This window comes from Lates calcarifer, linkage group LG7_1 (assembly GCF_001640805.2).
Source record: "Lates calcarifer isolate ASB-BC8 linkage group LG7_1, TLL_Latcal_v3, whole genome shotgun sequence".
In the NCBI taxonomy this organism is placed as follows: Eukaryota; Metazoa; Chordata; class Actinopteri; family Centropomidae; genus Lates; species Lates calcarifer.
This window is the reverse complement of record NC_066839.1, coordinates 10,669,505-10,686,427: the sequence shown is the minus strand read 5'-3', so window position 1 is coordinate 10,686,427 and position 16,923 is coordinate 10,669,505. Positions and strand designations below refer to the sequence as shown.

The following is a 16,923-nucleotide window of genomic DNA, read 5'->3' as shown; positions in this document are numbered from 1 at the left end:
AGCTGGTGTGATCCATGATTTTGTGTGCAGGCATGTACGGTTTGATGCGATCCAGACACAGGCTGCGTTGCACATTGTTTTGACATGCAGCAGACACACATTTCAATCCAAGCATATTTCATGGTTCCACACTGGCTCTGGTCACGTGTTACAGTGATGAAGTAGAGGAAAAAAAAATCTTACTTTCTGTCTGTTTCTGGAGTCGACACCTCACTGCTGAAGCCTAATGATTCCTGAGGACAGAAAGAGAGGAAAACAGGTGTCAGATTAATTAATTTTCTAGCCAAAGAATGTGACACAGTAAAGGTACAGATGTTAGTTTTATGCATCTTAAAGTGTTTTATGAACATCATGTGTCTGCCTACCTGGATCTCATTACGGAGCTGTAGAGAGGTGCTGCTTGGATCCTGTTTCTCCTGAAAAAATGGCGAGAAAGAGAGGGAAGAACGATGGTCAGGCGTCAGTGTCACAAATAAATTGTGAGCACAAAACAGTGACGACTAGAAGGGGAAAACAATTTCTGCATATGAGGAAGAAAGGTCAGTTGACTACAGCAAAAGTGGATTATATGTGCAACAATGCATTCATGCGGGAAAGACGTTCTTTGGTCAGGTTCATGTAGACATGCCTGCATTCATCAGTGAAAACAAACACGAGCACGTGTGTGCTCCTATCCATATACTGCTCGACAAGTCAAGTCTTGCCTCAGGTGCCAGAACCTGCAATACTTGTTTGAATTGTTATACAATAGCAATGGGCGGTGGTGCACCTCAGTGAGGTCTTGGCTTGCCTAGCAGAACAAGAGGTGACAAAAGCACCCACGTAACTGGCTCAATTAATTCCACAGTGTGATTACAATGACGTTAGCGTGCACCTCCCTCAGCAGGTAACACCTGCTGGTTTGTATCACAGCTTACAATACAAAATACTGCATTTGACTAAATGAAATAGCAGCACACAAGGGCAAACTAGTTTATATGGAAAACAGACATCCGGACTGGGCAAAGCTTTGGACATGATTTGAGGGAACAAACTACTCAAATGATCGTCCTGTACAAAAACAGTGGAAAATAGCACAATTTTTAACCTCTCTCACAACGTCTGTGCTGGGCAGTTTTCACTGTTACACAGGGGTGGTGCCTGTGGATGTCTAAAGCAGGTGTCTGCATCATGGCATTTCCAGATACAGTTGTGCCTCAAACCAAATGCTTCTACCGAAAGACACAGGGACTACAGGATCACAACAAGTCTGCAACTTAGATTTCAGCCTGCAGCATGTGATTACTTGAAGCCAATGAAAAGCCCTGAGGGATTGGTTGCCTGTATATTTTCTTAGTGGTGCATTTTTGTGTGCTTTTGAACTCTTTTGTAGGAGATTACCTAACTCCTGGTGCTCACACTCACCCAGTGTTGCCACAGTCTTACACTGTAGGCTCTTAAACATCACAGAAACAAAGGAGGTCAGCGTTTTGCTTAAAGGAAGTGACAAGATTTTCACAGGCCTGCATCCCTAACCTTGAGGTTGTCATCATGTCAACATTGTAAATTTCCAGTGGTTATATTTCTGCTCACTGCACAATGAGAAATATGTGGTCTTACTCTCCACGTCCAGGGTGTGGGAATGAGCCTGGATAGGGTTAGTCAACAAGATGCGTTGGTCAATGTTATACTGAGGGTAGCTCTTTGTGATGACCTCTTTTGAGGAAGTGTCAATGTCATGCTTTCGCTGAGATTCATCAGGTCCCAGTGAGAAGAGAAAGCACAACCTAAGATAAGTTCCTGTTTCTACTCTCTGACTGACTTTACTTATATTTTACCAGATACAGAAGAATTACAGGAAATATCTTATGATGCATATTACCATTTCTATTTTGGTGCACATGCAAAATGAGCTGTGTAAAAGCAAGTTTCTAGGATTTTGATGATAATAACATAATAATCTAGTTCTCCATTTCTCTAGAACTCAGACTTGCTGAATTTGAACACAAACTTTTCCCTGATATGAAGCTGACTCAACTTTTTGTCTCATATGACAAAATGTCTCCAAAAGATGTGTTTTTTTGACAACCTTGAAGACTCCTGGAAAACATGGCAAAACTTAATGTGAAATCAGCTTTCAGTCAAAGCATTTTGTACAGATACTCTAGTCCTCAGTCAATCAGCTTGAGGAGCATTTTAACTAGTTACTTACTAGGAGATTAGTGAAGCTTGAATGGCTACAAGGCCCCGAGGAAACAGGTTGATGGCTGCTGGGGAACTACCTTCTTAAAATCACTAAATGGAATTTGCAACTGCCACAAAGAAAAGACAAATGGAATCTGGAGTTTCCCCAAATGGAGAGCAGGAGTAGGAAATTAGCTATTTATGAGAAATGTGCATCTATCTCCTCTATCTCCACACCCAGATAACAGATTGTAGGATAATAGTCACAGGAAGCTGAATATACTATGCTTCCTTCACTTGCCCAGTTCATACTTCCTAATCACAGTGACCTGAAGTTTAACCTTCTTTCTTCTTTGACAGGGCTTTGGGGAAGGGAGTATGATCCTTCCACACCCTCGCCAACTAAGCATGAGTAACACTTAAAAGGATTTAGTCAGAAGTGACATAACCTCCTTTAAGAGCTCTTTAAGAGCCTGTAGCCTTTGGGTCATAGGAAGCAGAAGACCTTAAGTGCTGAGGTGGCTAAAAGCCTCAAAATTAGCCTGAACCCTATGATTGTCACAACCGTAATCAACTGAAGGCTGAGTGTAAAGATGCTAGTGAGGCAGTCTACCTGGCTTTAATGTTAACTTTAGCACTTCAAGTCCTCCTAGTTCATTTGTCTGTTTATCTGTTTGTCTGTTACAGTGATCAAGAAGGCATAGGTCCGGAAGCTTCTTTGGGATGTAAATCAAGTAATGTCAGCAAACCCCTTCAACAATTTGTCCATCCCAGGGAATATAGAGATTCCCATAAGTCAGAGAGCAGGTCCCTGTCTATGGTCATAAAAACTTCATCTACCAGACCTACAGAGGTAGATGGTTTGGTTTCATTACATTGCTAGGCTGTGCACAAGGAAAATCTGGGGCAGGGTTGCGTGCCTTCTTTCTCAGATGCAGAGCTTATGTGAGACAAAGAAACAACACATCTATCCCTTAAACAAGCACAACTTTGGCAGTCAGCTCTGTTTAAACAACTGCACTGTGCAGAATAATGTGGGTGTACATAAAGAAGACACAAAAAGAAAGAGAGGCACTGTGAACAACATGTGTCCCTACATGCACATGCATGGTCATGGATACTTTCACAGAGGTAGTGGCAGATTAGTTCTGCTATCAGATCCTCTTTGATGGCTTCCCTGGACTGAAGTGACAGGAGAGATATGCCAGTCTTCCCAGTGGATAACTACGGGCACCATGCCAACTGGTTGTAAAAAATTATTTTAAAACACACTGCCACGCTGTCAGCTCACTGCATAACAAAACACATCACACATGGACACACACAAAAAATACACAGACATAAACCCTGACATGGTCACATACATCCCACCACAGACATAAACCTAGACAGATACCCAAACCATGGAGCACCTACACACACACACACACACACAGCTCGCCTCCACTACCACAGATAGAGCCCCTGAGAGACAGAAACACAAAGCCGCTCTCTGTTCCTCCTACTCCTCCTCAGCTTCCCCCTTACTCTCTGTCTGTGCGTGCCATCACTGACATGGAAAGAGGGAGTGAGAGGGTGAAAAGATGAGGAGAAGATCAGTGAAAAACAAACAAAACCTACATCCCCTGTTTGCCTCTCACAGCAGATCTGTGAGATGAATTTGTCACAGCGCAGGATGTGGAGAGTAAATTTGTGTAAAAACTTCCCAAGGTAAACCTGGGTTTCACCCAGACTTGTGCATAGCTAATGGAGAAGGAAAAGCAAACGGTGGAGAAGTTGCCAACATAACTGACACGGTTACCAAAAGAGAATATCTAATTGATTCATATTTGAGTGGGTGTGCATGTGTGCGAACCTTAGATCTCACAACACACTCCCAGAGGGGGCATGCTATCCTTTACATGAACTTACCAGCATCAGCCTGAAATACTGGCCTACTTACCCCGAACTGGCGCATATGCGTGTGAATGTGCATGTGTTTTCCCTCCAAATGTCAAAAGGGTTGTTTGTGCACAATCCACTCTGTGTGTATGTGCGTGTGAGTGTGATGTGAACGCAAGACTCTGATTGCTTAAGCGTGACTGAATTGAGTTAAAATAAAAGAGAGAGAAGGCAGTGAGGGAGCATACGAGAGACAGAGCTCCAGCTAATGAGGATCACGATGTGGGCAGACAGGGAAACTACCATCTGAGACAACTCAACCCCAACTTGCACACACACACACACACACACACACACACACACACACACACACACACACACAAACACACACACAAAAACACACACACAAACACACACACAGGCATCAAAAGCTCCTGTGAAGTTACTGTAATTCCACCGCACTGCATTGCTTTCCATCATTAACCCAGAAACTACTGCTAACTTCTGTTTTGCTGTTGCAGGACCAGACTCTGTTAATGAGAAGGGAAGGACAGAAATACAGTCCAGTGTTAAATAGCGGCAGTTTAGTCAAACATGACTGCAAGGCCCACCAAGACACCAGCTCCCACACTGGAGTTACTGCCAACCTCAGAGGCAAAAGTAGGCGTATGCAGCAAAACTAGACACCAGGTGGCTTAGTGGAGGAATGCCAGCTGGAATGGTTAAGTAAAACTGGGTGGGCGAGTATGAGGTTGCTAGATAGGACTGCGCATGTGGAGGGACAGGCACCAACTGGAAAGCCTGGTGTATACTGAAAAAGACGTTAGTGGTGGGACCAGTATGGCACGGTCAAAACCTGCAGATCCAGCTCATTTGGAAGATCTCACTGCAAGATCAAAACACATTTGCTTCTTATTGCACATGCAAGCATGCACTGCCATTTAAATCTCACACATGAAAGTAGGAAATGAATGTTCTCAGTGGGCAGTATAAACCAGTGCCATGCCAACTCTGAGCTGCCGCTTAAATTCATTATGAGAAACAAAAAACCATTAGCACACTTGGTTACATCTCCATCCACTTCCTTTCCAGAAGTTTTGAAAGAGCGTGCATGTTTATATATGTGCATACTTGCAGTACAGGCCTGCGTACCTACAGTGTGGAACATTCCTGAGCCTTGTGGATCATCATTGTTTTGGTATTTCAAGACAAATACCAGAGTTATTACAAATTCCAATGACAGTCATGATCCCAATAGTGACTAATAAATCATACAATAAAATTACAAATATACCACTTGCTTTCCACAGGGGTTATGCCAATAACAGAGCTATGCCAACATCATTTGACAGTAATCTTGTAGCAACAAAGACCTCTGTTTGAGCATGTTGACTTGCAACGTTTCTAGGCAAAACCCTGAAGGTAGAAAGGACAAATAAGCAGCAGAATTTATGACAGTTTGTCTTTCTCCTGCACTGTAGTGTTAACCCAGCTGAACTGACCCACTTTGACGAACGAACTTCACACATGCATTAGCACATTAACTACACTGTTCCTCACCTCATGGCAAAACAAAACACAAGTCTGTACTTGAATCTTGACCCCCAACTGTTGAGCTACACAGCTAGAAAACCATAACAGAGCATTCCAGAGGCTAACAGATCACTCTGACACCAGCTGAGACATTTTTGTGTAAAAAGTGTTTCAATTATGAAGTCAAGTGTGAGACAAAAAACTGATGGATTTTGGCCAAAGTATCAAAGGATTTAATTTTCATGGCCTCTCTGTTTACCGCAACTTCGAAATTACCCTGAAGGATATTACCAAAGATACTGTTGCAATGTCTCGTTATGGTTCACAGCATGTAGAAATGTGTTAAAAGGATCGTCTTACAACCACAAATACCAAAATGATCCATCTTGATTTATATTTAATGTACTTCATCTGTTTAATCACAGTGGTTTGAGAGAGATGCTGACATCTAGTTTGATGTTTTCCTCCCTTGGCTATACACGATACATCCACCCCACCAACCAGTCTCTGCATGTCTATGGGATGAGTCCATTTGGCATATTTTCACCTTCAGTAGCAAAGACAGTCACATTAATGCTACATAACTTGACTCTGTGGCTGTGGTGGCAATGGTTTAAGAACTGGAACAATGTTACTGGAGAACAGGAACAGAAAACAAGAAAAGACAGACAATAAGTCAATGCAGATCTAATAATGTGTTCTAGTCAGTTCAACTTCAAATTAGTCAGTGTACAATGTATGTTATAATAATGGGAGTAAATCTAATAATAGCCTCTATTTTCAGAATATCCTTTATATATCAAATTTTGATTCATAAGATTTGAATCAGAATAGAATTTGAATAACACGACACACAAGCAGCACAAAAGAACTAGAAGGTGAAAAAACGAAGTCAACAATATCACCTATTTCCATCTGTAAAAGACAAGTAGCTTCTGAAAAATTCTGAAAAGCTTAAAAAAAATGATATGTAAGTAAACAGACTCATTTACTTATAGCCAAGCTATAACCATGTTATTTCTAATAGGCTGAGTCACGCTTGATGTTTTTGTAATTTGTTTAATATGTGGAAGAGACAAAAAAGACTATACACGTAATTACAATTACAATTATATTGATGGCAATTACACCAGCAATAATCCAAAACATAGACCTGTTTAAAGGATGAGTCTGAAATTTCTAGCTCAGGTTAAAAGGTAATCGTTACTCTCTGGCCTGACCATTCACTGACTGTCACTGGAAACAACACATTTTGTTTACATTGCTGAAAATATTGCTCCATTTCAATACTTCCTGCTTTCCAACAATACACATTATGCCTCACCAAATCAGCATGCCAGTGAAAGCCATCCAAACTCTTGTTGTCTATAGAAGCGCTGGGAAACTACATGGTAGCGCTAATCCATAGGTCACATTCCCAAGGGGGATGTTTATTTAACCCCTTGTGTCCCTGCTACTGATAAAACTAACATGAAGACGCATAGAAATAACTCAGAGCTGAGACCAAGCAGGAAGCGAGTGCATCGATAGTCATCTCTGAGAGAGCCTCTATCATCGGCTACTAATGGGGAGAGCTTCACATTTTACCACAACAGGGACAGCCATCGCTTTGTTAATTAAGAGGCCCCTTAAGAGCTGGCAGACATGTTGTGCAAGTGAAAACAAACACAAATGGTAAGTTCCACACATTTTTGTAAAAATGTTAGTGTTGCAAGAGCATCTCTCAAGAAAAAAGGAGCCAAAAAAAAAAAAAAAAAAAAAAAAAAAACCCAAACCCAAACCCAAACAGAAACCAAAGAGTTCCCAGTACACTTGCCAGCCTGAAAGTTAACTTTAAATTTTGGAGAACAGAAAGTTAAATAAGAGGGCTTCTTCTTTCTCTTTGGTATCACCATGCTGACCACAGTTAACTATAGGTACTGGGGATTTCTTGTGGGACTTTTCCAATAGCAAATTGCCAAATATGCTGTCAGCAATGTCCTTGAATCAGACAGTCATCAAACTTTCCTTTCCCTTCCAAACGTTTCCATTCAAACTTCCTTTATCTTGACCTCTACCTCCTCTGAGTGTCTGAGTGTGAAGACAAGGAAAGGTCAAAGTTGTGGCAACTTTTGCTGTCAAAGTAACAAGTCTACAGACAAGGGCTGATCTGAAATGATGGAATAACCTCCTAAAATAGAAAAGAACTGACCTATAAATTTTTAAACAGACGAGAAGAAAGACAATGGCCGGAGAGGGAGTAGGTCTTGTTGAGACCTGAAAGCTCTACCACCATCCTGTACCCTTTACAAGTGACAGGTCATTTCTGAAAGGCCATGTCCCTCAGGAGTGCCACTTGCTAAATGTCTCCCCATTGATGTGGCCTCTTGGACACTGTGACCTTCTCTAACCATTTTCTATTGGCCCTGAGGGAGACAGCTGCATGACGCTGGCTTGCAGCCAATGATTACTGGACACACTTCAGAAGATACAATGGTCATTGGCTACTCTCTTTCTGACTAGGTGTCCATTCCACTGTCGACCCTTGCTCTCAGTTCTGAGCCTTTCCTGCCTGTCTTTTTCGATGTCTCCTCTTGTGCATTTCTTTCATAATGCATTTCACTTTTTTGCTCTGGTTTTACAGATACTGCGCCATAGCCTTTGAGAATATGAAGGTGTCCAGCCAAGAGTAAAAAATAAACAAAAATCATCAATACATAGCCTAAGAGGAGGAATTGTGTCTTAAGCTACTCTTACCCTTGGAAGCTTGGAGGAGGAAAGCCTGCTGTAGACTTGAATATTCCCCAAACCTAATTTTAGAAAAGTACTGTACCGAAATGCAAGGCAAAGTTCATTCCATATAGAGTGGGTTGATCCTGCATTTTTGAGAGCTCTCAATAAGGTGTTGTCTGACCCATATTCCTTCCTTCATGTTTTTTTCTCCTCTTCTCCTATATTTTGGTGCCAAACTTTGCAGAGTGGCGGGACAGCTGCAGGCTCTCACATATTCCCCACTCCTCCTCTTCATTCCCCTCATCCTCCTCCCTTCGTCTTCCTCTGTTCACATCCTTATCCTCCTCCTGTGCTGGGCTTCAGGCTCAGGGCCCAGTCAGCTCTTTTTCTCTCTTCTTCTACACAGGTTGCAAAATCTGCCCTGATTGCTTCCTCTTCCCCTGGTTTATCTCCTCAGGATGAGACCTTACCAAACTACAAAATATCCAGAGGTAATCCTTATTACTGTGAAACGCTCGTGATGGGTAAAGATAGATCTAAGTCTCTGGCCTCACAGAGAGAATAGTTAACCTCACATGCTAAATGCAACTATGTATCCACAGCCATGATGTTTTATGCTTTCCTATCCCTTTCCTTAAAGCTGTGAGAACAGGATGTCTGCCTGCAATGATTAAAAGGAAGAGCACAATAAATCAGCTATCCATCCAAGCTATACCTGTCAGCCCAACTAAAACCACATGGTTGCCTTCAAGCACAAGAGGCCTCCTATTAAACTGGAAAATCAGTAATGACAGAAAAAAATATATCAGCAGAGACAATTTGGACAGGGGCTACAATAAGAAAAGTTGAGGTAACATGATATTGATGTGAGCAAACTCTGCAGAGGGAAAACAGAGTCATTATTTTGTTAGGTAACACTGTTATATTTGTGACACCTAACTGCCTCATTTTATTCAAGTTGGACACTTTACTTTTAAGCAGATCTAACCTTAAGTCATATACAGTTAGCATAACACTCCGCACTTGCCCTAGTTTGTGTGTAGACCCACTGGGTAGTGTGCTTCACTCGGCCCTCTGTAGCAGCACCAGCAGCATTCCTTTATACATTTGGTTGCAGCTTGGCAACCAATGGGGTGCCCCACTACCCTACATCCTTGTGAAAAGCACCCCCAAACTCCCACATGAACCTCTAGAAGACCACTGCATTCACATCCAAAGGAGGCATACTGCCTTTGGTGAAAGTCTTAAACCTTTGCTATGTATCCACACTATGTATCCTTCATATTCCTTCTGTTGCTGTGTTTCTTTGCCAGGTTGTTGGCCAAGATTGTGGAAATAACACTGCGTAAAAGCCACAAGACTGTTCTAAAAGGGGATTTTTAGGGTCATTATTAAAGGATTTGCAGAAAAAAAAAAATCATTTGTCCAAAGCAATTTGTAGGCATGTGAGCTGAGTGGAGAGAGAGAAATGTTGTGACAGACAGTTTTTGCTCAAATCCTGTTGCTATGCAAGATTTCTTGTGTTTGTGTGTGTGTGTGTGCGCATGTGCGTGTGCATGTATTTACCATGTCAAGCTCTTGGGAGACTCGTCGCTTGCGTAGCTCCTCCATGCGGTCACTGACGTCACTGAAGCAGGTGTTGTAGTACTCAGAGTACTCCTGGGCAAGGTCATCTATGTTGCCCAGAGAACCATCCTGGAGAGAGGAAGAGAGGAAAAGGTTTAGCCAGGGAGCTATAACATCCTGAGAAAGGAAAGCTGATAATATTATTATTTAAAAAAAATGCTGTCATTTGCACAACCTGTTTGCTTTTAACACTGAATCACTTAAAAAAAACTCAAATCTGAACTTCACATACAGTAAATTCAGTTCTCTATTCTTTCTTGTAACTTCTGTCATGTTAGAACTTTGCAACAAATACCTCAGGGTTGGAAAAAGCCTGATCAAGTTAGTACACTTTGTGACAAGCACATGCCCCTCCATCTTCTATTTACCCAAAGCACAGCTTTATGAAACCACTGTCACATACACTTACAATTAGTGGTAGAAAGAAGGTACCAACTAAACTGAAAGGCACGCATTTGGGTAAACCTGGCATTTCTGGAGAGAGGCACAGGGACACAAACATAAATCACTCACACATCATCATTTCCTACACTGCCTCACAGATCCAATAAACGGACTGTTTTTGTTTTAATTTAGCAGAATATGGGGACAAAAACTGTGAATGGTGAATTTATGTGTGCCCACTGCTACAAAACCACCAAGTTAAAATCCTCAACTAATGCAAAGTGAGACCACACGCACGTGTATAAAGGCATGTGTTCTGCTCATATACTCAATACAAACAGAAAAAACTAAAAATACCCCTCAATAAAAGGTCTGTGTATTTTGGACATTTATTGATTCTTATCAGATCCCATTCAGTGAGTGTCTTGAGCGAACCATGGTTTGTTCTACGTTTTTTTTTATGTTGAGACTCATATCAAGGATGCCCTTTACCTCCTCAGACATTCACTGAACTGCAAACCAAACACATTCTTCCGGCTAACTGTAGTTTAGATCTGCGCAGTTCCTGTCTTTGTCTGGTAGACATGTGTTTAAGATTGAGGGAGGAAGCTGCACTCCAAACAGTAGGGAGCTCACCTAACAGAATATTCTTTCGATATAATGCTGAGTCTTGGCCTTTAAGTTAGTTTTGGAAACATTAATAGTGTCGTGACTTCAGACCTGGATACTATGGAAACCAATCAGCGAATACAAATCGCCAACACATGGGCCCTGACTCATGAAGCAAAATTATGCTAAGTTGGCTGGGATCAGCTCCTTATACATTATGACTGTGTCCCAAACCTGAATGTCTGGGTTTTAGTCACTGCAATTATGCAGCTAACTTCATAGCTCTGCCACAAGACTGGAAAAAAACATGAAAAATTCATTTCCTCCTTGACTTAAGCCCTTCAGACTCTGCAAGATGTAGAGCAATTTCTTTTGTATGAAGTGAGAGAAGATTGTCTCCCATCTATTGCCTTAGTCAAAATGTAGGCCATTCTGGCCGTGATAGCCAACTGTTGAATATTCATCAGTGTTGATCTAATCTGTGCCAGGCAGACAGCTAGCATTGAGTCACTGTGCAGGGTCCGAACAGTCTCTCTCAGTCTCTGTCTTTCTCAACCGGACTCCCTATCTGGGTGCCAGGCCACAAATGAATGGATCACTGTGAGTGTGGGTGAGAGTGCCACACACATACACATACACACACGGAGGGGCATAGGGCCTTCTTCAGAGATGGGTGTCTAGTCAGAGAGAACACACATTAGCATGCACACACATGCACACAGGAGATTTCGAAAACATCGGACCAAAACAAACTGAAGCGAGCCAGTTCTACACAACCCAGCTCAGTGGACAGAGTTATGAAACAGCGATTATCAACTGCGAGATGAACACAACATCACTAACAACACACATGTTGTGTCTCAGAAGTCCAGTTCAGCTGGCTGCGATCTATCCTCCCACTCTCATTGCTTAAGAAATCCTTTTCTGGCCAGACATATGGTTTGAAATCACTGAGATTCCCGGTGGGAACACTCTGTGAGCAGACACATGCTTTCCTCTTCATTCTTCACACTGACTGAAAGAACGCTCTCATTACATTACATTTTCCCCTGCCACTGTCACCCAGTGTTTGCTCATGGTGAGAATTGTTAGGTCTCTCTTTGTAAATTTTAAAAGATAAAGAGTATGGACTACACCTGCTCTATACGTACAGTGCCTTGAGAGAACTTCTCTTGTGAATTGGCGCTATATAAATAAAAATTGACTTGATTTCAAAACTGTACAAGATTGAATCACCATACACATGCCTCAATTGTGCTGATCTGTTTGGCACATCCAGAGGATGAGAATGAACCCTGAGATTACATCACCTCTGGACTGCCACTCAACTTGGTCTTAACAGTGATAGAATAGTTGTGTGATTGCAGCAGAATTAATTAATGAAGCTTTACCATTTTCCTGTTCCTGCTCCAAGAAGGAACACTGAATGTAAACCTCAGCTGTAGACAGGTAGAGCTGCATGTGCTTTGCTGTTTTCAGATGGATGTGTGCCTGAGACTGTATGTGTGTGCAAACAATGTGTGTTCGTAGATAACTGAAATTCCTCCAATTCTCCAGTGGCATTAGCTCATGAGGGGGGTCCAACACAGCTGACCCTCATACCCCACCTCCACCACCACCCTGTAAAGTGATACTGCACATGCTCGGTTATGTATATCCACGGTTAGTGGCACGTGAAAGTAGGTGTAAAGAGTACAAATGCCTATAAGATAATCCAACTGTTTTCTCAGGATGTAAGATTGACTGTGACTGTCAACAGATTAGTGAGTGTTTAGTCCACATTTTGGAGAGAATCTGTCTATGTGGGAGTGAAGGTGGAAGAGCATGCGGAATCTGACAGTGGTCCACACATCCAGTTTAGAAAAGTGGGCAGGGGGGTGAGGGGTGAGGTGGAGGTTGGACAAGGGATGATTTGTAGGCTACTGACTAGGGCAGCTGTGGAGTGAGAGAAGGATAAAACATCTGGCGTCAGAGAAGAGAGAGCCTTCATCTTTAAGAGAGATTTTACGTATGAGTATTAAATTCACCACAGGTTGTTATCTGACCTAGAAAACATATGGGCCTGGAGTGTGTTAGCATATCAAGCTAACCAATAACCTTTGAATAATTTCTTACTCTAAAAATATCCTTTTAAATCAACTTTACAAACCAATTAACCACAACTATAAACACATCTAGTTTCATGGAGGTTTGTAATAGAAACCAGTACTGGTGCAGCTGATGTAACAGTCACTCCACCCTGGATGTGAGGGAGGCCAACTCCCCATTTTGACTTGAACAATAGCAACTATAGTCATACAAAAACACCCAGGCAAGAATGTGCAAGTGAGTTTGTGTGTATTTGCAGTGAAGACTGCATGTGTCATTTGCTGTCCAAGTCCTAGATATTGCTGCCTCCATCAAGATGGCTACTCCCAGTGTGCAGCTGAAATGTGTCAGACCTCAGTGAAGAAAACTGTGTAGCATGTTACTTCTGTTCCAAGCTATAAATCCATTACCAAGTGATTTTCACAATATTCATCAAAGACTGCCTCAAAGGAGTGGAGATGATTAGCACCCAAGCCAGAATTTGAACATAAAAATATGTTTAATCCTCCCATCTCTTACAAACACAAATAAAACATCATCAGCTTTATTATTGGAATATAATTGTATATGCTCTATATGCTCGCAGTATGACTGCTCACACAAGAATGGAAACAGCATGAAGGCCAAGCAGCCTTTGCTCACTTAATCAATTAGCCATGGCATTCCTGGCATTCTTACTACTGCAGTTTCTTTCTACAGACTTTCACCAGTCAGTATAAATGAGCATCAGTTTATCAAAGAGGAAAGACTGGGTTAAAACCTCTACATCTCTGTTTCTCATCCCACAGTACATTCAAACTCCACTTACTGAACGCATCATCACAGTTACAGTGGAGAAACTGTTGTAAAAGGTTTAAGTATTTTACCCAAAGTCTGAGATAAACTACAAGGTTGAACCTTGAACCCCTTTCACATAAAAACCCTGTATTTGACAGATTATTATTCAACCTGTTTTGACCCATTCATAATAGACAAAGTGTCTGGATTTTGCTTGTCACTAATCCACAAAAACCTTTAATAACATACACATCACTGAGAAGCCATAGAATGACAAAACAAATCGACAAATACCAGAGTTGCAGGCTAGGTCAGTGTTCAGGTTATTAAAAGGATCCCAGTGCATTGTTCATTACTGGGGAAATGGTCCTGTATTGGTGTGAGCAGTTATTGTGCTGGATTTATAAGCTGTTTTTTTTTTTATTCTTTTGAATAAAATCTAGTAAAAATGTTTCTTGTACACTTTCTCATTTCACAAAAAATAAATAAATACTTTGAATACTACGAACTACCTGAATGGCACACTACCAAAGCAATATCTTGTAAAGTTATTAAAAAATTCCACAGCCAGCATGCAAGGCACTGATAACTTGGGTCCCCATGCATGCTTTTAAGAATCACTGCCAGGTTGCACAGCTAATCTTGCAATCAAGTTACACTCAATTCACGTTTTCCACGTCATGTTAGATGTTACAACGTGTTTCAAAGAAAGTGCTTATTATGCTTTATTGTGCTTTATTTATCTTGTTTATTATAACTGTACGGAAAGACATTCCACAAGGTTAAAAGCCATTAGCCCTGGGCCTAACATGTTTGTTCTGGTCTAGCTTTTGGTCTCAGATCCCTGACAGTGCTGTTCATCATACTGGGGCTCAGTTACGTACAGGCTGAATAGCAGTGTACATGGCATTAACCATTGTTACAGGGATGGCCATGTGACTACCAATTCTCCAGGGGAAAGAACAATGACAACAGTTTACAATAGAGCCATGCATCTGATGTAATGTTAGAATGTAGAAAGTATGATCACTTTCACTTGCTATGCAACCTTAGGACTGGAGCAGCAGGTTGATATTGCCACCAACTGGCTTGTATTATGTTGCATTGTACTAATGTTACGTCAAGAAGTAAATCAATTGAATTGTCTATATTCACCCTGAGTCATGGTTACTTATCTTAAAATGAACTGGCAAGAGATCAACTGTCCAACAGTCTCCACACAACTCATTATAACAGCAACTGCAAGTAATTGATCCTTCACTCCACCCAGCCCTCCATCCATCCAATTCCAGTTCCTCCAGCAGTTAAGATTTTGTCAACCCTGTCTTTTTTCCCTGGACTGGTACAGAAGTACCACTTTTCTGCCAGTCAGTCATTAAAAACAGACCAGAAGGAGAAAGATAAAAGAAGTCAGATATGAGAAATATGGAAAAAGTGAAGACAGGTAGATGAAAAAATGAGAGGGTGCTGTGAGTGTGCCATGTTGCATCAGCAAGCTACAATAATTCTGAAGACTACTGGGGGCACTATAGTGGGGAATTCCACAAGACATAGAGCTGGTAAAAGTCTGACTAGAAGATGATCCATTGGCTATGGGAGCCAATGGAGTAAGACTGTCGAGGAAGGTGAGGCCAGGGGCCACAGCCCAACCCTTTCACAGGGCTTCCTGAGGATATCCGTGGCTTGAACAAAACAGTGCTCTGCCATCCCAGCAGAGGAAACCTGCCAACCCTCTGTGTGACCTCAATAATGAGACCAGTCAGGGAGGGGGAGCAAAGGAGAAGTGAGCTGAGTTGGACTGTGCAACGACAGACAAAATTAGGCTATGATAGACTGTGTTAGAACATTTCTGGCAAAGATAGAAAGTGGTCTAGCAAACCATGGTTTGGCAGAAAAGGACTGAAGCCGCCTCTCTGTATGAAGTGTTATGTAGGAGGAAGCACATAGAGACCACCTCATCTAACCATATGTTTCCCAGACACAATCAATAATCATGTCTTGAGAGCAGTATCCAATCCTTAGATTTAGAGATGAAGCATAGTCTAGTACATAATCGGTGTTTTCCAAATGGACAAATGCCCACCCACGCTGTGCGAAACACCACAAAACTCTTCAAACACTGAGGGATTCCCCACAGGCAAATAAAATATTTCCACAAGGCCTTGGCTCAAGATGACCTTTAAAGCAAAAGCGGGATGAGAGGTTTCTTTCAGAGGAAGGCACAGGGAATAATGGATGACTGTCAGCTGTTCAGGTTTGTGATCAGATCATTTAGACTGGGAGGGGGCACAATTAGGAGCCTGCCCTAGTTGAAGGCATGTCTGCAAATCTGTGCTGTGTCTGCGCTGAGTTGTTTCAAATATAAGTGAACTCCACAGACTCACTGAACACTTGCCAAAGGAAGTGCAATGGAGAGGAACTGGAATGGATTATATCAGAGATCTGAAAGTCAGCACAGATGCATGGCTTAAAAAATATTGTACATTAGGCTGAGAATTCTCTGTTTCCACTCAGGCAGTTTTATTGTGCCTCATTTAACATTCAGTAAAAAAGGTTCAGATCTGAGTAAAAACCCTCGTGTCTCTGGTAGTTGGGTGGAACCAGAAGTAAATCCCCATTCAGATGTCTGTAAATCCAGCCACTTAGAGCAGCTATAGCTCCTGTGCCATGTAGTCCTGAACTGCCTTTGACTCTTAATTAGCTGAAGGGCTATTTACTCGGCTTCAACCACAAATAAATGACTGCCTTACTTAGGTATTCTTATTAAACACATTCCACAACAGGCTGCTGCATATGGTTAACCTCAAAGACAGGGTACCCTCAGAAAAAATAGTGGAAACTGAAGTGGCCTTTGATTTACAGTCAAAACATGATGAAAACTTAGTTTGAAGGTGCACATACAGATGAACTTATGTGGGCCAAATATTTGCCATTGGCTGTTTTAATGCTTATCTCACCTGGGGTTTAAGAGCAGTTCTTGAGTTTGGCATGTCTGCTGAAATATATACTCATCAGTGGCTTACAGAGTATAGTAAACATGTTGACCAGATCTTTATCAGGATGGATGTCTATCTGTACAAGTATGTAGGCCTGTTCTCACGTGCAGGGGAGCCAAGACCAAAGACATTTGCAACAGTGAGTTAAGCTGGG

The 16,923-nt window shown here is 41.8% G+C and overlaps 1 protein-coding gene across 8 annotated transcripts in view; it reads right to left on the bottom strand.

Annotated features, from left to right (window-relative positions):
* The window catches only part of sash1a (SAM and SH3 domain containing 1a), a 159,793-nt gene that overhangs the window by 32,671 nt on the left and 110,199 nt on the right, over positions 1 to 16,923 (bottom strand). For all 8 annotated transcript variants that reach the window (XM_018672634.2, XM_018672638.2, XM_018672640.2 and 5 more), the window contains exons 2-4: positions 9,856 to 9,984; positions 366 to 416; positions 184 to 233 (exon numbers count right to left, since the gene is read on the bottom strand). In XM_018672634.2, the coding sequence (XP_018528150.1) occupies positions 184 to 233; positions 366 to 416; positions 9,856 to 9,984 (230 nt within the window). The remainder of the gene's footprint in view (positions 1 to 183; positions 234 to 365; positions 417 to 9,855; positions 9,985 to 16,923) is intronic.